Raw genomic sequence first — 20,892 nt, 5'->3', positions numbered from 1 at the left:
GTCCCCCAACTGAAGTAGAAATCTAAGTAGTCCAATGGGAGAAGGACTGTATGTCCCCCAACTGAAGTAGAAATCTAAGTATTCCAATGGGAGAAGGACTGTACATGTATGTCCCCCAACTGAAGTAGAAATGGAAGTAGTCCAATGGGAAAAGGACTGTATGTCCCCCAACTGAAGTAGAATTGAAAGTAGTCCAATGGGAGAAGGACTGTATGTCCCCCAACTGAAGTAGAATTGGAAGTAGTCCAATGGGAAAAGGACTGTATGTCCCCCAACTGAAGTAGAATTGAAAGTAGTCCAATGGGATAAGGACTGTATGTCCCCCAACTAAACTAGAACTCAAAGTATTCCGATGGGAGAAAGGACTGTATGTCCTCCAATTGAAGTAGGATTGTAAGTCCCCCAACCGTTGAAGGATTCCAGTTGAAGTAATATAAGTAATTTGGATAACATTTAATTGAAAATATTCGTTGTTTGTTTCCCTGAAATATATTTTTTTTCCAGAAAATAATTTTTCTTTACTTGAATTTTAATCTTGTCCTTTAAAAGGGGAGAAAATAAAAATTAAATCAATTTTACAATGCGAGTATGGAAAAGTTACAAATCTCAATAAATTAACTCAGCATTTCCTCTTTTACTTTTCTTCCTTTTTCTTCAGGCTACTATTGTACTGGCAAAGCCAAGGTGAAATATCCCAACAATGACGAAACTGGAAGTATCTGTCCTGTAGGGTTCTACTGCCCAGAAGGGTCTCCAGCTCCTCAGAGGTGTGAAGGAGGGTACTATACCAACATCACGGGGCAAGCTACGTGCTTTGACTGCCCTGCAGGTCAGTTTCAAATTCATTGCATGTTTCCAAAAGACTAAAAGTGCTTTCTTTATATTGGCTTCTTAGCACTAGTTTGCCAATTGCTTGTGCAACTTTTGATCATTATTGCTGCTATCTTGTTACTGTAATGGCCATCGTAGATGAAGATCGTAGATTGAGGGTGTTCATGCTGGTAACCTCTCCCCTCACACATCGGTTTACATATTTTTCTACAGAAACTTGTTTTAGGTACTTGTAAGTTTAAACTTTCAAAGGACTGTTACACACTGAGCCTGCGCAGTTATGTATTCAAGCCTTTTGTCTTATCACTTAACCCCTCCTTTATCTAGCCCTATGTTTGCAGTTTTCCTATTCTGACAATATCTTTGTTCAACGTGCCAGTCAGTTTCCCTCCTGGTTTATTATTTGAAACCTTAAAGGCAGTGGACACTATTTGTAACCTCCCCCCTCACACATCGGCTACAGCATTTTGTAGCAAATTGAATCTTGGCTTATGTTTTTAAAAACTTGTTTTAGGAACTTGTAAGTTTAGACTTTCAAAGGACTGTAACACAATTAGCCTTCGCAGTTATGTATTCAAGCCTTTTGTCTTATCACTAAACCCCTCCCTTACATGTATCTAGCCCTATGTTAGCAGTTTCCCTATACTGGCAATATCTTTGTTCAAGGTGCCAGTCAGTTTCCCTCACGGTTTATTATTTGAAACCTTTTAGTTATCACTAAACTGTCAAATGATCATAATCAGTTTCTTCAATGTGACGATCTTGGTTCTCTCGGTCAGCTGCCCAGATTGTTATGACAATCCTTTTGTTTTATACTTTGTCAGGATATTCTAGGGGTCATCCATGAGTGTCAGGGTTATCCCGTTTCCTTAAACACATGTGTATGTACCTGTTATTGAAAATGTAGCAGTTTTACCATCTCCATTTTTGGAGGTTTTGTTGAAATAAATCAAAGTAATAAATAAAGTACCCCTTCTTGCAGGTTACTACTGCCCTGATGGTTATCGTCTCCTCGACTGCCCTCGTGGGGACTACTGCTTACAGAACACCGGCGGTAACGAGTCTATACCTTGCCCACGAGGCTTCTATAATCCTGATGTAGGGCTAGCCAGTGAGAGTCAATGTCTACCCTGTATGGCTGGATTCTACTGCCAAGGACTTGGTATCTGGGAGTTTACGACGGACACGGCTAATGATAACACCGCTGGGCCTTGTGATCCTGGGTACTACTGCCTCTCTGGTAAGCTAGAAGCTCTAAATACTTAGTACTTTGTACTTGTGACTTTGTACTTGTGTCTTGGTACTTTCGACTTGGTACTTTCGACTTGGTACTTGGTACTTGTGACTTTACTTGGTACAATGTATTTTGTACTTTTGACTTGGTACTTGGTTCTTGTGACTTTGTACTTGTGACTTCGTAATTTATACTTTTTACTTTGTATCTGTGACTTGGTACTTGTGACTTTGTCTTTGGGACATTATTGTGATTATGCGCTATATGAGAACTTCTGTAGGTTTTATTATTAATATTAAGTGTTTGTTTGTGTCAGGCGTGGACCTTCCCAATCCAGAGAATGAAACTGCCCTAGGCATCGGTGGCCCATGCCCCAAGGGGTTCTGGTGCCCCCAGCAGACATCTGTCCCGAGCCCCTGTGTCCCTGGGACCTACTCTGACCAGCACTACCTGATAAGCGAGAGCGAATGCGAGTCCTGTGAACTGGGCATGTATTGCAGTCAGTACAATCTTACTTCCCCAGAGGAAGTGTGCTCACCAGGATTCTACTGTCTGAATGGATCGGATACACCAACACCCTCTGGTAAGAGAATGGCTAGGTTTAGAACTTGAGTATGGCCCTCTGAAACGAGGAATATTTTGTCTCATACTTCCAAAGTGAAGCTCCACAATACCTTGCGGGAAAATACTGAATGTTGAAGCGCTTAAGCGTCACCCAGTAACGGATATGAGCACAACTAACCATCACTATTATTATTACTATTATAATATAATATCATAAAATCAGTTTGGGTTATTTTTTTTTGCCGGTGTTTTTCCTATTGATTATAGTCATTTACAGATCAAGCCACAGTGTCTTTGAGCAGATGCAGTTATAAATACACATTTTTTTAACCGGTTCCCATATGATGGTGAGAGTACTATTTAACAAGTATAACAGCAAAAATATAGAATGACTTTGGTGCAAAAATTGATTGGGTTGGGCAGCTGGTGTTTTAAAGCACTCGCCTCCCACGGCTGTGGTCCTGGTTCGATTCCCTGTGATTAGATTCCCGAAATAATCATGTCTTAAAATAATTGTTAAATGACTGTTAGCTTTTATTTGCTTTGTAATCTTTTTGAATACTGCATGTCTAAACTGTTACTCGCTACGTATTTTGTTTAAATACTGTATGTCTAAACTCTGTTCCTTGTTTCTTCCTTTGTCTATCTTAGGTGGTGGCACTATCGGTGGTCCATGCCCAACCAGACATTACTGTGATGGGATCTCTCCAGTCCCAGTTGAGTGTGCTGAAGGGACATGGAATAACCTCGAGCAGCAGTCAACGTGCTCAGAGTGCCTCGAGGGGTACTACTGCCCTAAGGGTATCTTCCACTACTCTGGGTATCCGTGCCCAGCCGGGTACTACTGTCCAAACGGTGCGTAGTATTCACAGAGTTATGTAGTTTATATATTATACAGTAAATATAGAATACCATATATTTACCATTGCTGCTACTGGTACCCAAGTAATTTCTTGCTTAGCCATGAACTTCCTATGCCATGAGGGCTACCACTGCCTCGAGGGCATCTTTCATGACTCTGGGTATCCATGCCCTGCGGGTTACTACTGTCTGAATGGTGCGTAGTATTCACAGAGTTTCTCTGTCTTATTGATTATCCTGTCAAGGCAACCCCGCAATCTCCCACAAGGGGAAACAAACACCAAGGTAACAACAGTCAACCTCTTGCTTGCTTGCTTACAAACATTGGTGTAAAATCATAGTTAAAAGAAGTTTTGATTCAGTAACTAGACGACACTACTTTTTCTTGTCATGCCGAAATCAGCAATTAGCTTTATAGGATTCAAACCAAAAACCTTGTGATTGCAAGTCCTCAAGTATGACCAATGGACCAGTCACATATATTGACAAGGGTCCAATTTTAATCAAGCTGATTAAGCCCCCCGCCAAAAAAAAACACAAAAAAAAAAACAATAGCTAAGCAAAAAACAATTTTGCTTACCAAAAAGAGGTTACCAGCCAAACTACATGGCATGTGTAAAATTTACGATCGTTATTCTGCTTATTTCTGCTCAGTATTATTATGATTTTATTTTTAAGAATTTCTTTCATGGTTTTATTTGTTTATTGTACAGGTACGCAGTATGAGAACCAGTTTCCGTGTCCGAGGGGATCATATCGTCCAAACACCAACGGTGTCGATCTAGAAGACTGCACAGTCTGCGACCCCGGCAAGTATTGCCAGTTTGAAGGAAACACCACCGTTACTGATGACTGCGATCCAGGTAAGATAGGATACCAGACTGTTATATCTCATCCATCTTGGGTTTACGTCCATTCATTTTAGTGTAATCAAAGTGAGGCGGGATGGGATAATAGTCTGGTACCTATTTCATAAAATAGGGATCAATGGGGTAGGGACTAAAAACCCAATCCTCATAGTTTCTTGGTTGATTTGAACCGGGGTCCTAGAGGTGGAAGGGGAAGAAAGAAACAACTTTGTCAAACTGGTTGCCCAAGTTATAATCTGAATTATATAGTTTGCAAAGCAGCTATTGAAACATCACCTGATCACAACAACGTGTTTTGTAGAGAAGTCAATGATTAAATATCAGTTTTTGACATAGGAGGAAAACTATTTTAGGGAAAGCGCACTCAGCCAGGTAGGGACTGAGAATCCAATTGACATGCAAGGTCCGGGCTCGAAACCAGGGTCTACAGATGTGAAAGGCAGAAAAGTGACAGAAACCACTGAGACTACCTGACTGCCAAAACTATTGAATGAACATAACTCTGACAAGAGCTTGATTCCCACTACCTCCACAGGTTACTTCTGCGTCCAAGGATCGTGGACACCCCAACCCAATGATTTCAATAACTACACCGAGGGAGACTGTCTCTGCCCGAGCATTACAACTGGAGGACGCTGCCAGCCGGGTTACTACTGCCCTAAAGGTTCCAGTGAGCCTCAGGAATGTACTGAAGGGAATTACTGTGGAGTGGATGGTAAGAGCCTTGAGAAGTTTTTATAAACATGGGGGGAAAGTTTCAGACAGTTTTTTTTTTTTCTTTTTTTGAGAGGGGGTTTGGGCGGGGTAGTTGGAACAATGAATGGAGAGTTTATCGATGCATGTTGACTTTGTTGACTCTGCCTCAAAAGATCTAGTGAGCCTGACGAGTGGATGGTACATGTAACAGCGTTTAAAAGCTTTTACTTTTTACATTTTTGTTTGGATGAGATATCGGTAAAAACCAACAAACAAATTAATATTCTTTATCCCCGATGCAAATTTAACATCTTTCGAAACATAGGATTCGAACTGCCGCTAGCTACCGGGCAATCTCGGTAGTCTAGTTGGTAAGACACTGCTCTAGAATTGCAAAGGTCCCACCCAAGTAATATGCCTGTGAGATTTTTTTACAGGACTCAGGAAAATACACACATCGGTGTTTAGGTAAAAAAAATTAAATAACAAAATTAATGTTTGTTATCCCCGATGCAAATTTAGCATCTATTTTACTTGTACAGTCTAATGAGATTTAACTTTATGTGTGTGTTGTTTTGTCTTTCAGGTCTGGATGCTGTTTCGGCGCAGTGCTGGGCGGGTTATTATTGTGACCGTACTGCTACCAGACCAGATCCTACTGATGGAGTCACTGGGGATATATGCCCTGCTGGAAGATACTGCGGTCAGTAGAGATAATATATTTCTCTTTTTATTGCATGTAATATTTCAGCAGCAACTGAAGACACACCTGTTCACCCTTGCTTTTCCTACCACTTGAGAATTCTCATCATTCCATCTTGACCGGCGCTTTGGAATGGTTTTATTTCGGATACAGTGTGTCTTTAAAAATGCTGTGTTATTGTTATTATTATTATTATTAATATTTCATTGGGAAGTGCAACAAAGCAGATGCGCACGTACAGCTACACACAGCTTCTGTTTCTTTGATTTTACCAATGCTAGAGCAAGCTAGTCAAAAAGTTGAGACCAATTAAGAACTCACTCCGTGGCAGTGCAGTTAATTATGATCCTATAAACTTAAGTAGTAGTCCCAGCCTATTTTCTATACCATCCGCCCTGGTAATAGTTAATAAGCTGGCTACTTTTTTCAAACTGAGAAGTCTCCCGAAAAACCTGATAAATCTACTCCGCGGTAGTAGAATATATAGATAATTCTCTAAAGAACAAACTCTACCTGGCAAGTAGACACACGCATGAAGTTACTGCTAACCAAATATATGAAGCCTATAACGTTGTAATATTTCTGATACAGGTGTTGGTACTGGTGCCAATCCACCCTCTTGTCCAATTGGCACCTTCTCTAATAATACTCAACTGACTGCTGTGTATGAATGTGAGAACTGTACTGCCGGATACTACTGTGAGATACCAGGATTAACACAGCCGACTGGACAGTGCCAAGCAGGTAATGAATCATTCATGAATATGCACCAATTGAAGGACAGGGACACATAGATCATGAATATTTAGATAAAAGAAAAGTTTAGTTGTCAACCACAGGATATTTTCAGAACCAACACTACTCAAAAGATTTAAACCTGGTGCTACCGTAAACCTCACCTCACATAACTATTCTCCCACCGTGCAAAGTTTCAAACCCTACTTCATATGCCGTGCAGTTTATACTTTAATTCATGAACAATATTATACACATAATGAATGTTTATGAGTGCAATGGTGCGAATATGTTCATGAGTTGAAAGATGGAATGTTCTATTCAACGAGGCGGAGCCGAGTTGAATGGAACATTCCAGCTTTCAACGAATGAACATAAATTATTCGCACCATTGCACGAATGAAAAACATTCATTATTTGTTTTATATAACATCCAAGTAGATCTTTGTCATTTTGATTGAAAGATACAATTTTCAAAACAAACAATTTCAACTGTAGAAGCTGAATGCTTGTAATTTTACTATGCCTTCTTGCAGTAACACCTGCTGCGTTACCAAAGACACGCCCACGCAGTGATGTTTTTACTCAGCTTTTTCGTTCCATCCGAAAAGTACCATTGCACGCTGCCAACGTGCAATGGTACTTTTCGGATGGAACGAAAAAGCACGGTGAGTGACTCAGCGTGCAATGGTACTTTTATTTGCTATCACGTGACGGACAATCCTCCAATCAAATGGCAAGGATCTGCTTGGTGGTTATTGAAAACTTGTTAATTTATTGCAGATTAATATTCAGCATTTGTGATTGCTGGATACATGTAGGTTATGAATAAATAATCATTACACACTAAACCATTGGACAAGTCATGAATAATTCATAAATACTCTGTTCTATTGCACATGTTACTACTGCCATATTGGCCAATCCATGGCAAGTCATGAATAATTCATGAATACTCTGTTCTATTGCGCAGGTTACTACTGCCATATTGGTCAATCCATGGCAAGTCATGAATAATTCATGAATACTCTATTCTATTTCACAGGTTACTACTGCCATATTGGTCAATCCATGGCAAGTCATGAATAATTCATGAACACCCTATTCTATTTCACAGGTTACTACTGCCCTATTGGTCAATCCATCATGAATCCATTCCCGTGTGAGGCAGGGTATTATTGCGAGGACGGCTCACCAGACCAAGTAGAATGTCCGTCTGGAACCTACCAGGATGAAACCACACAGAGCTCCTGCAAAGTCTGCAATGAAGGTATTCTAATTAACTGGATCTGGGGTCGCTTTCTCAAAGAACTTAGGACTAAGCTTTTGGCATATTAAAAACTTAAGGCTAGTCCAACTCAACCACTAAGCTCTTAACACATATCTGGCCTACATGTTTGTGGCTGGATCCAATTACTGTTTCTGTCAGTGGCTGCTGAGTGTGCCACAGCGCCTTGTTAAACCTTTAAGGTGTTGCATAAATTCAAGCCTGGAATTTCGTCTTTGAGCGGGCAAGGCCATTTTTATATTGAAAATCATAAAGTTGATGGGAAACTTTTAAAGGGGAACCAAGGTCAAGACCAGGGGCAGCCAAGGTAATGGCCTCCGTGGCCTCCATGAAGTTTCAGGCCTGATAAATTGGTGTCACACTTAAAAACAAATTTTGTTTTAAATTTTCCTCTTTGTAGATGTTCCTCTTTGTAAATACGTGTGCTATATAAGACATGTGTAATTATTACATCAATTACCTACAGGTTATTATTGTAACGTTGCCGACGCACCAATCAGTGACTACACCCTCTATCCTTGTCCAATCGGATACTACTGTCCAAACGACACTGAATACTTCACAGTATTGCTGCCCTCTTGGAAAAAAGAGGCTCATACTTAATCAAAATTCTGTCTTAAACGTTCCTCTTTGTTCAAATGCCTTGGGTTCCTTTATTTGTAGATACATGTGCTATATAAGACTCGTGCTAATATAACATGTACATCACTAACCCACAGGTTACTATTGCAACATTGCCGATGCACCAATCAGTGACTACACGCTCTATCCTTGTCCAATCGGATACTACTGTCCAAACGGCACTGAGTACTCCACCCAGTATGGCTGTCCAGAGGGAACCTTTGGTAATCAGACGTTGTTAGAGAGAGAAGACCAGTGTTATGACTGTCCTGCTGGGAAATACTGCGACGAGGTTGGCTTGTCCAACTACAAAGGTGAGATAGAATCTTCATTTTATCTTCAAAGTGTTTGATATTGGGACCTAGAAATCCGAGACTGACACCAAAACTTGGAGGTAAAGTTTGGCAAGGTTAGCTTGTCCAGCTGTAAGGTTGAGATTGGATTACCTTTGTACACAAAATTTACAAAACCAAAACGTTTAGATTTTGGACAGATTCATTTAGACTTATGACCTATATCACAGTACGTAAGTACAACAAGGATGATTGGATTATCTTTATCATTGTTGAGGAATTGGGACTTGAAATTCGGAGACTGATACCAACACTTGGAGATTAGGTTGGGAAAGGACAGGGTACCAAGCTCCAAGATTGGTCGTAGGGCTTAGGTGATAGACTGGGTTTTGTCTGCACAGAGCCTGGTTCAAACTTCCTGCGAATGCTGCATGAAGAATTTTTTTTAAAACAATTTCAAGATAATGTTGGTTGTGTGTTGTACAATTCACTTGGTGAATGATTTATAAGGGGGATTTATTGGATTTGGGTTTTGTTAGATTTGTTTTTTGAGTTTTTTTTTTTTTTTGCAGGTGACTGCGCGGCTGGCTCATGGTGTAAGGGAAAATCTGCCACAGCAACCCCCACGGATGGCGTGACTGGTGAAGACTGCCCTCCTGGACAATACTGTCCCAGCGGTAAATAGCAAATTAGTCTTATTTAGTTTCAGTTTTTGTTTTCATTTAATTTCAATCAACAATTACTTCCACACAAAAATCAAACTAAAAAAAATTGATTAGTTAATCTGAGACAAATTCTTGTTTAGCGTGTTTGTTTAGTGTTTCATTTCATTTAATTTATGATTTTGGTTGTGAAGTCAAGGACTTTCGGAAAAGTGAACTTAATCACTGAACTATCCAAGAACCCAATAGAGAGAAGACAAGGAAGGAAGTTTCAGTTTTAGATGTGGGAGGAAAACCTCAGAGAGTTATTCCAGGGAAAACCAACCCAGTCTAGTAGGGACTAAAATGAAAACAATCCACGTAGTGCCCCCGGTGGGATTCAAACAAGGGTCGCACAGTATATTTACTTGCTGGATAGATTATGTTCTTTTGAGAACTTGTCTTGCTATAAAAGAACATCATCTAAAAAAACATCAAAGAACATCATCTACCCAGCAAGTAGATACACATGGTTTGACCGCAAACCATACATTGATACCTCACCATGCAATGCCTCAAATCCATTATTGTTATTATCGTTCTTATCTATTTGTCCGTTTGTCAAAAGGTGTGCCACTACCAGAGGACTGTCCCGTCGGTAAGATGTCCGACAGTACGGGATTAAAGATGGTGTCAGAGTGTCAACCATGTCAAGGGGGCTACTTCTGTAATGGGACTGGACTGACTCAACCAAGTGGACCTTGTGATCCTGGGTAAGTTAATGCTAATATTTTGAAAATTCATGATTGTAACTTCTTTTTGAAGACGCCAGACCTTGTACAAGCTTAGGCTTCTTAACTGCGACCTCCCCATACTATTATTAAGTTTCGTTAAATAGTTTCCCTTATATTGTACTACCTAATGGTATGGAAAATAAACCTCAACCTGAACCTAATATCTAAGACACTTTGTCTTTTGTTTAGCTGAGCTGTAAATGTCAACGACAAAGCAGCCAGACTTACCAAATGAATGTTGGTTATTTGCATAACCATGTAGTGGGAAATGAAAAGGTTTGAAGGTCTCCAGAACTGATGCAGACCTGATACATTAAAAAAGCAACAGAGGCAAAAGACCTTGTGAATTGTCGTTAACACGTCGCCATCTTAACTCTTTCAGTGTCCAGGTGGTACATTGTACATTGTACTTAATGTACTCAAAATCTCTCGTACACATGTTATAATGAGAGGGAATTATCACTCAAGAAATATTGTTGATTTAGGGATGTACTATGCAACAGAAACCAGCAAGATACATTATGTTTGTCGAGAAAGACTCATTAACTTATTAAGTTCTTATACAGAATTTTGAAGGGAAAAAAATGAAAAAGCATGGCATTTTATGTTTAGCGCAAAAAAGTGGCACGGAATTGTTAGCATTTATCTTGTGTCCACCCTCCCATCCTCTTACAACAGATATTACTGTCTCGGTAACGCAACCTCCCCGACACCAGAAGACGGTGGAGTGACCGGTGACCCATGTCTGGCCGGTCACTATTGTCCAGGTCCAACCACTTCATCCATCCCTTGTGAACCAGGGACGTATACAACAACAACACATCGTAGTGAGTGTGATGTATGTCCTGAAGGGTCGTACTGCATCACTGGTTATGACCCTGAACCCTGCCCACATGGTAAGTCCAAATGCTGGTTCCACTCTTATCCTATTTAGTGTTCAAGGATCATTTATTTAAAACAAATAACAACAATTTGAATAAATTTTCTATTTACATCATATGTGAAGAATAATTATCTCTATAGACCTTATGCATTGACATCATCCAGCCACCATCTTAGAGGTAAAACGGTGACGAAACAATCGAGAGGCACAGATTTGTACGCGCGGCGCACAGTATTGGCCAATGAACAACCTCCTTTTGACCTCTAGGTGAGGGCGCCCTACTGAGTAATATTTACATCAATCTTTTACATCCAATTTTGGAAAACAAATTGTGCAATGAACACTGCAGGCACATTGCCCAGTTTCATAAAGACTGTAAGCACAAAAACATGCTAAGCACAATAGAATACTCCTTAACAGAAACCGGTTACCAGCCAAAATCACATAAAGTTTGCATTGTTGTGACTGGTGGTGACCCACTCATTATTGCTTAACAAAAAAAAATGTCCAGGTTTTTTTTCCTGCTTAACAGCTTTATGAACTTGGGCCCTAATGATTTCATGTAGACCAAATATACATTTAAGTGAGTAGAAAATGAACTGGGAGAAAGCTACGCTACATTATCAGACAGAAAGACTGTTTTAATGAAAGCTCATTTTCAAAATTCCAAATTTTTACTCATTTTCTCGAAGGATTCTACTGTCCAAACGGCACTGGCTATGACTGGCGCCCATGCCCTACCGGTTCCTACAGCAACCAAGTCGGCCTTAAGAATGAGTCCCAGTGCACACTCTGCGATCCAAAGAAGTTCTGTGCGTATATCAATGCAACCATGGTAACGGGAGATTGTGATGCCGGCTACTTCTGCACTGAGGGCTCTGATACGGCAACTCCAGAAGTAACATTCAAAGGTAACAAAATCATAGTTAGTCTTTCATGTGACTTTATCAACCAATAGACCGATCCACTAAGCTCCGCCCCATTGCGTATTGACCAATCACAATATAAGGTCCGACATGCGTGCGCGTATCTTAGCGCGCGCGGCAGAGTTGTGCAGAAAGGCATTGGAGAGCCCCCCATCTTCTTGCTCACACATGCGTCGTGGGCGGAGCCTACTGGATCGGTCTATTGTTGCTACAAGAACTTTCAAAACTGTTTTCCAAAAGTACTGGAACCAAGTTCTCTTTTTTTTTTGAGAAAATTATTGTCACAAGGAAACCCAGCAGGAATGTTAACAAATTGTTTGCATGATTGGTTTGTGAACCTTTTAGGTGCATATACAAATCAGAGTGCAAAACCCAAGTCACCTGTAAAGACAGCATCTATTGGGAATTTTCTGTTCAAATAGTTACTATTTACATGTATGCATTAGGCAGGATGTTGCACTCTGCTCATCAGGTTGATTGTATCTAAAGTGAATACTTTAGTTATGGTAGGTTTCATGTATCTTTTAAAGAACTCAATGTCCCGTACTCAGAGTTAAGGTGTATGGTGCAAATATACATACATGTACATGTAGTAGGGCAGGTACTAAACCACAACGCCATACAGTAGAATTTAGCTCAGTTTCTATCGGTTGTTGTGTCATTGTCATAGTCCCTGGTTGAGAAGGGGTTTCCTTTGTACATGTAATACTTAAGATAGTCTCCTGCAGTGCTGCTGGTATTGTATGCATTGAGAATATGCGTTCCGCTCATAAGGGTGACCGTATCTAAAGTGAACACTGGCCAGTTTCACGTATCTTTATTTCGCAAGAATACAAACGCCAGAGCCATCTGTTATTGTTTGAGGCGCAATTATAAATTCCAGAGCAGGTATCAAACCACCATCCGAAACCGTATTGTTTAGCACAGTTAAGATCGGACCTTTCGTCATTGTCATAGTCCATGGTACTGAAGGGGTTTCCTCTAAAACGTGTAAGACAGTCGCCTGCTGTGCTGCTGTTATCGTAAGTGCCAAAGTCCAGTGTGTAGTTCTCACCCGCTACTGTGAAATTTGCGTATTTAGCAAATGAAAACACTTCTTGGGTACGGTCCATGCGGAGCTCCCATGTCCCATGTGATTTGTCGGATGTCAGATGTAGTAAATTGTCATTCCCTAGCCAATGTTCATCGCTAAGATTACCAAAACCAGACTGGTACTCCGTCCAGTTGCGGTCAAAGATAACGCTGTAGTCATGTATCCGTCGCTGAAACACAATCCACCCCCCACCATCAGTTTCCATATCGCAGTAGACGTCAAGACCATCTTGGAATCCGGCGGGGTAGATCTTGAAAATGCCACTCATGTTGTATCCAGCCTCCTTCAGCTCCTTGCAACTGCCGTTGCGATTAGCTGGGTCATCTGGCAAGGAGGAAAGGGGCGTTTCTTCATCCTCATCAAAGTACACAGCACCCTGAACTTCCATGAAGGCCTCTGGTTGGTCCAACCGTGTTGAATTGTTGAACTCGCATAGTTTTGCGCATTTATAGAAGTTGAATGATTTACATTCCTTTTCCATACTGCAGTCTCGACCACAGATTACGTAACTGCTCACGGTTTTCATGCGGTATTTGACATTTTTGAGGGCTCTGTTTTCTGCGTTGAATAGTTTCAACTCCTTATGATGATTGTTACTTCGGAAACTCGCAAATTGAGCTGACCCCAGTGAAATGAAAAGCATGGACACCATTAAGAGTGCTTGCAAAATCATTGTTGGTTGGGGTTGGTGCCAAATGGTGACAGGCCCAATGGGGTTGAGCCAGAGTAGATTTAGTTGAAGATTTATTGGGTTTATCGGAGAATGGAGAAAGTAGAGTTGTAATCATGCACCTGTTGCGGCTGTAGATTTAGTTGACTAGAGTAGGTTGTGGTTCTTGATGTGTATCTGGTTCAGCAGAGATTGGAGAATGTAAAAGTGTAATCTTGTTGCGGCTGTGGGTTTTACCTGTGTGAGTTGTGATTTTTATACTGGACACCCGTCAGTAAAGCCATCAGTTGTTGTGTTCTGATTGGTTAGGCTTACATTTGTGAAAGGACATAAGGAGTTCTCAAGCTTAACAGATTTTTCTAAGCGTGTTTAAGGTCAGCAGGTTAGGCAGACTACCAGAACAAATTTGTGTTCATGCGTATGAAGCCTTGATTGGTAACCAGAAAATGCTAAGCACATTGCTGGGTATCTCTGCTCATTAGTATTCATCTTTATAGTGTACCCTTGAATTAGAGTGTTTTGATAGGTCAATTAGGAATCTTATGAATAAAACATTTGCTGGCGTGGCCTGTGATTGGCCAGTATCGTCACCATTGTAAAATTTTAATTGATACTAAGAAGACGGACTTGTGTTTTTGCTTCATTAACTTTAATTTCCTGGACTCCTTTGTTGACCCGTTTCAAGCAGCGCTAGCTAAACAAAGACGGTCAGGTTGAGGTTTTGTCAATCTTAATTGATTTTTAAGAAGACAAACTTCTGTTTTAGCTTCGTTACTTTTTAATTTCCTGGACTCCTGTGTTTACCCTTATTAACAATAAAATGTCTCGGTTTAGCGTAAAGATGGGAACAAAAAGATTCTTTAATTAAATTCTGGTAGACTGTTGAAGGAAGTAATATCGAGTGTCTTTAGTTTAGCTATTAGCTGAAGGAATAATAAAAAAGGGTACAAAATTACCACCGCTGCGGTTTATGAATTCAAGTGTGCAAAATACCTTCCAATTTTAATTAAAGAGTCCATTTGTTCTTGGTGAATTTTGTTAACTGATGTATCACTTCTTTCTAGGTCAGGTAGATAATGTTTCAGTTAATAAACCACTGCATTGGCCACTATAGACTTTTCCTTTGTTGATAAACAAACCGCGCTGTTTGGCTTATATACGGTCGCATGTTAGTAATACACTCAACTGTGTTAACAGATGTTGTTTCAAAATTCAAAATTTCTGCAAACTTTCACCTACCAACTGATAGGGGGCCTGGATCCCATGATTGGTTGCTCTGTTTCCAACAAATTCAACATTACATGCATTCTCAGTACTTTCCCCGAGTCCTGTGAAAAAAATATCATGCAGGCATATTACTCGGGTGGGATTTGAACCCACAACCCTTGCAATTCTAGAGCAGTGTCTTACCAACTAGACTACCGAGGGTTGCCCGGTAGCTAGAGGCAGTTCGAATCCTATGTTTTAGCAGTCTATTTGATAAGACACTGCTCTAGAATTGCAAAGGTCGTGGGTTCGAATCCCTGTAACATGCCTGTGGTATTTTTTCACAGGACTCGGGAAAGTACTGAGTATACAGTGCTAACACACATTGGTGTAAGGGAAAAAATAAAAATTAATATTCTTTATCACGATGCAAATTTAACATCTCTTACTACATGTACATGTGTTTCTGAATATTTGTATAACATTGTTACAGACTGTGGCTATCTGTCTTTTCTTCGCATTTATGGCTTCCTATAGTCAGTCAGTTGGCAAACATTTTGGGTTGTTATGTTTCAAAACAAAGGTCTAATTGATGATGTCAAACAATGGAGATTTGTACATGCTGCTCACGAGCTAGTGATAACTCATGATTGACCCCAATCATGTCAATGAGAGGACTGTTTTAAGGTGGTGACTTCATTTTTATCCCGGACTAGGGAATTTGCACAGGCAGGAAGTACAGGTCCTTGGCAATTTGTAGTGAAAATCAAGCGAAACAAACTGCAACCAACCCAATGCCAATCAAATTAGTCATGATGAATTTCATTAACGATTTTAAATAAATTGATCTTTTAGGTTAAGGAGACAGGAAATTAAATTTTCTGCCGGACAAAAGAAAGCTGTACATCAATAAAAACAGAGGTTGCATCTTTGTGAAATTGTGGCTACACACACACTGTGCTTTTTATTGTAATCCTCGAATAAAGCATGGGGTGGCTAACATGTATCATCAAAACAGTGATGCTAATAAAAGTTGATCAAATAACAGTAAATACAATACACAGTAAGTTATATTTACACGTAGCACTTTTCATCAACGCCAAATAGGCGTCTCAAAGGGCTCATTAATTATTGACAACATGTATGCACCTGTTAATGGCGGTTAACAGCTGTCCTTTACCAATCAATAAATAATTCAAATAATTAAAAGCCAGCTTGTGAATGGGAAAAACCTGTGGCTAACAATGTATATTGTAGTTGCCCTGCTGGGAAAAACATGAACAGGCTCTGTGACTTTCTGTAAAACAAGCAAAGGTCGTGGCTATTAAATTTGTACAATGTCTATTGTTGGTTGCCCTGCTGGGGAAAAAACAAATAACAGGCTGGCTCTGTGACTTTTTGTCAGGCAAGCAAAGGTGATTTTGTCCATTTAGAAGGTTGTGGCAGACACTATATGAGTGTACTGTTTGGTTTGGGTGTATACAGACAGATTTACCCAAACCGTATAGTGTCTTTAGCCCTATGTTTACACATCTCAAAAAGGCTTATTATAAAAATGTAGTATTCTTTGAATGAAGTTGAATAGGCATAACAGGCCTGGAATTTCAACTGTAAGAGGGCAAGGCCATTTTTATTTTGCAAAGGGCACTTCTAATGACAAATCTTAATGTCAATGGGAAACTTTTGAAGGGGCACCAAGGCCAAGCCCAGGGGCAACGGTGGCATTGGCCTCCGTGGCCTGCGTGTACATGTAATTCCAGGCCTGCATGAAGAATTTGAAATAAATAAAAACAAAATTTAAAATGTAATGTTCATTGTTGTTTGGAGTATGACCAATGTCTCAGTTCCAGGGTAAGATTGAAATTCTTCAAGTCTCTTGTATCTTCATAAGAGCTTCTTTAAGAGGATACATCTTATCTGTAGAGTCCGTCCACACTATACCTTCACCATCTCTGTCCGTTGCATCCGGGTAGTAGTGGCCATTTAAGTTAGAGTCCAGACAGTCACCAAACCACCAGCCTCCTTCGAAACGTTCTGCGCAGTTTATATGATCAGAATCATGGTCGTTGTCGATGGTTGAGAATAGTCTCTGCTCGTGGTAGCGGAGAGAGTCGGGGGCAGTGCTCTGCAAATCATATTCACCAATTCTAAGTTCGTAGTTGTCACCAATGATTTTGAAATTCTTGTACTTCGCGATGAATCTTTCCGCGTTCCAGTCCTGGATATTGATCTGGAGATCCCATGTTTGTTTTGAAGCGTCAGATGTCAAAGCGACGAGATTATCGTTGCCAAGCCAGAACTCGGTCGACAGATCCCCAAAGCCGGTTTTGTAGTCTGTCCAGTTCAGGGAGAGGTCCACTTTGTTGTCCTGTCTTCTCTGAAACATGATCCATCCTCCATCGTCCATGTCGCAGTAAACCTCAAGACCGTTTGGGAGTTTATCAGGGTAGATGGTGTAGTTACCACTTAGACAGTGTCCCGCCTCTAGTAGGGTCTTACAGCTGGTATAACGACTTATAGGGGCATTGCCCAGCGAGGAGAGGGTGTCCTCGTCTGCATCGAAGTAGACACTCCCTGAATTCTTGAAGAATGCCATGGGATTGCTGGTCCTCGTGGAATTGTTCAGTTCACAGACTCCAATGCAGTTAAAGAAGTTGAAAGACTTACAAGTGTCGTTCATGATGCAGTCTCGACCACATTGGACGTAGCTGGGTGAAGGTTTTCTCTGGTAGGCGAAGTTCTTGAGGACTCTGTTCTCGGCTGGGAACATGTTGCGCTCCTTCCAACCACCGTGGCATCTGCTGATTTGTAGCAAGATCATCAACACAAGGAATATTTTATTCATCCTTGTACAGAAAATGGTAGAGAGTACTTTCCTGATGGATGTATTCATGATTTAATTATTGTTCAGGTATTGTTTCAGGATTCAACAATCAAAGTTCGTCAAAAAGTAGAATATTTTATGTGTCGAAGGCATGTATACAACAAGACTTGCTCAGTCTGGTATCTGCTCGCTGTGATACACAAATTACTGTATAATTTATATCCGATGAAGTAGTTGTTGCTACACACTGTTTTTTATTCAGTTAGTCTAGAAATGCGACAACTATTGTCCTTGTTTTAGTTATCAGACTACCACAGCTATTATTTAGTAGTGTATGATTTCAGTGTGTGCAGACTGCAAAGTAAATCACTGCACTATTTCCAAGAAAGAAATGATCATGAGATGGAGGTGCCGGGGGGGCATCAGGTATTTATTGCTCTGGAACAGCTCCACACCACGCAGTGATTCAGTACTACTTGCTTGATGTACAAAGCAAATGTGCCAGGCGTTGATTGGTCAGAGAAACGTGACTTATGCAAATTGACAGTGTTGCTAATTGGTAATCAGCCACATGATGTCTATGCGACCATTTCAGGGTACCAGGGCTCCTTTTTTTTATTGATTTTTATCTTCTTATATTTAATGCCAAGGAAGGGAACAAGGATTGTCGTTAGAAATATGGATTGAAAGTTAAAGGCTGTGGTGGGGGGGGGGAGGGGGAGGGGGGGAGGTAAGATACTCGTGCAGACAACGCCATATATATATTAACCCATATGCATGTCCTGTGCCAAATGATTCTTGGTGAATTCTAAATCTAAGCAACACCAACATACATCATAGTCACTGACTTTTTCATAAAGCTTGTAAGCACAAAAAGTTTCAAAGCAAAAAAGTCCCAAAGCACATGAAAAAAGCACATTGCTTAACTCAAACAGGTAACCAACCATAGTTGCAACTTGTGCGCCACTCATATTTTGCTGAGCATAGAAATTTGCTAACAATAATTTTATACTTTAAAACTGCTTTCTGAAATGTGGCCCTGGTACTTTAGATGATAACTAACACTGTACATGTATAGCATTCATTTTGGCATCCTCATTGATTTTAAAACCAGTTTCCCTTGGTTAAACACATAGGATTTCAGTGTAATTTCATAACCTTGATGGATTTATGCGAGAAACACATAATTAAATTGCTGTCAGGGTACGCTGCAGAGAAAACATGAAAGTGTTTATTTTGGCCAAGATTCTACACAATGGGTAGAGTTAGCATTGTTGTCATAGGCATTGCTCTAGCACTGGAAGAGTTAAGATGGCAAAGTGTTGGCGCGAACGCGGGAGGTTTTTGTTGTTTTTGCTTTATATTGGTTAAGAGTGTGCGGTTTTTTAGTATTGTCTATTTTTCCTGTAATATGCAGTGGGTAGTGAATTGTTTGAAGGTCTCCAGAATTGCATGAGTATGCAGGCCTGATATTTAATAATAAGTAACTTCAAAAAAACAAATTCTCCTTTTGACTTTTGTCTTTTTAACTTGCCTTGTTTTGTATACAGTGCTTTGAGGGTTTTTTTGTGGCAAAACTGGGCTTCATAAATTTCTTATTATTATTAAATATCAGGCCTGCATATTCATGCAATTCTGTAGACCTTCTAACAATTCTTTACCCACTTCATGGTTGAGCAAGTGGTAAGTCTGGCTGCCTTATTGTTGACATTAACAGCTCAGCTAAACAATTTGGAGCAGCTCGGACTAAACGGATTGCAAAGATGCTATGTGTAGCCGGCCGAGTGGTACTCGGCAGTAATGGTTATTAATCTTTTTATTATTCAATGCGAGCAATATCGCCTTAAAGGTGTGCCATTTTTCATCTAGTATTTAATAATTTTCAAGGTAGAATTTCTTCAGTCGGTAAAAAACATAATAAAGACTATTTGCCCCCCCCCCCCCTCTTCACACACACATTGCTCTTTCAAGGTCCTTTTATTTAATAAATGACAAGAAGAAGCGCACAACTTGTTTTTGAATATTGCAGTTCTTTCATTGTTTCGAAAGGATCTGTTTTTATTGAACTGCTTATAAATGGCCGATTTCAGGAAGGGGCACAAGGGGTGCACTATTTTTTTAGGGGTATATTGCTGGCTCATTGAAACTGTAATTAATATTAAAGGTGATCATTTTTTTATTGCATTTTTTAAATCTTTAGGCGTGGCAGGGGTGTGCCCAGTAGGTTCGTACTGTGAAGCGGCAACAGACACACCCACTCCATGTGCAAGAGGAACATTTGGGAACCAGACTAAGTTACAATCTCAGGTATGGACAGTTAAAGAAACGTGTGGCCTAGTATTGGGCATTTTGGGCATCAAAAAAGGTTTTTATAAAAATAAATAGCTTTGTTTATTGGTTATTCCTTAAAAACATTGTTTGTACTCTGTTTTCATGAAGTATGGAAATAAATATCAGTTTGAGTGAATATAGTTGGAATATGATGATCCTCACAAGACTGCGTCAAAATTGTATGGTTTTCCTTTTACTTTGTGAACTAACACATCCCGCCATTTTCTGGAGTCAAAATTTGGTCCTCATAAATAGTCATACTTTTTTATCTACTTCTCTAGCACAATTCTGTTCCCAGAAGCAATTTAACTCTAGGGGTTATCAAAAGGTGTACATGCCGTCTTTACAATGTACTGTACCTCCTAAAGGTGTACATGCCGTCTTTACAATGTACTGTACCTCCAAAAGGTGTACATGCCGTCTTTACAATGTACTGTACCTCCTAAAGGTGTACATGCCGTCTTTACAATGTACTGTACCTCCTAAGATCTGGATCACAGTTTCAGACTCTGAAAGACACTAAACACTATTGGTAATTGTCAAAGACCAGTCTTCTCACTTGGTGTATCTCAACATACATGTACACGCTTAAAGACGCTGGACACTATTGGTAATTGTCAAAGACCAGTCTTCTCACTCGGTGTAACTCAACATATGCATACAATAACGAAACCTGTGAAAATTTGAGCTCAATTGGTCGTTGAAGTTGCGAGATAACTATGTAAGAAAAAAACACAATTGTTTCACGAAGTTGTATGCTTTCAGATACTTGATTTCGAGACCTCAAATTCTAAATCTGAGGTCTCAAAATCAAATTCGTGGAAAATAC

At 40.1% G+C, this 20,892-nt stretch overlaps 1 protein-coding gene across 1 annotated transcript in view; it reads left to right on the top strand.

Moving 5' to 3' along the window:
* The first annotated feature begins 1,907 nt into the window (after positions 1-1,907).
* LOC117306374 (multiple epidermal growth factor-like domains protein 6) overlaps positions 1,908-20,892 on the top strand; it is a 28,161-nt gene continuing 9,176 nt past the window's right edge. The window contains exons 1-14 of the mRNA XM_033790982.1: positions 1,908-2,071; positions 2,382-2,648; positions 3,281-3,484; positions 4,204-4,353; positions 4,895-5,074; positions 5,642-5,758; positions 6,350-6,502; positions 7,611-7,763; positions 8,501-8,716; positions 9,268-9,372; positions 9,965-10,109; positions 10,809-11,026; positions 11,706-11,924; positions 19,933-20,039. Of these exons, the coding sequence (XP_033646873.1) occupies positions 1,966-2,071; positions 2,382-2,648; positions 3,281-3,484; positions 4,204-4,353; positions 4,895-5,074; positions 5,642-5,758; positions 6,350-6,502; positions 7,611-7,763; positions 8,501-8,716; positions 9,268-9,372; positions 9,965-10,109; positions 10,809-11,026; positions 11,706-11,924; positions 19,933-20,039 (2,340 nt within the window). The 5' untranslated portion in view covers positions 1,908-1,965. The remainder of the gene's footprint in view (positions 2,072-2,381; positions 2,649-3,280; positions 3,485-4,203; positions 4,354-4,894; positions 5,075-5,641; positions 5,759-6,349; positions 6,503-7,610; positions 7,764-8,500; positions 8,717-9,267; positions 9,373-9,964; positions 10,110-10,808; positions 11,027-11,705; positions 11,925-19,932; positions 20,040-20,892) is intronic.

Source organism: Asterias rubens, unplaced genomic scaffold (assembly GCF_902459465.1).
Source record: "Asterias rubens unplaced genomic scaffold, eAstRub1.3, whole genome shotgun sequence".
Taxonomy (NCBI): Eukaryota; Metazoa; Echinodermata; class Asteroidea; order Forcipulatida; family Asteriidae; genus Asterias; species Asterias rubens.
Note: the sequence above shows the minus strand (reverse complement) of the source record. Positions and strands in the feature narration are given on the sequence as shown.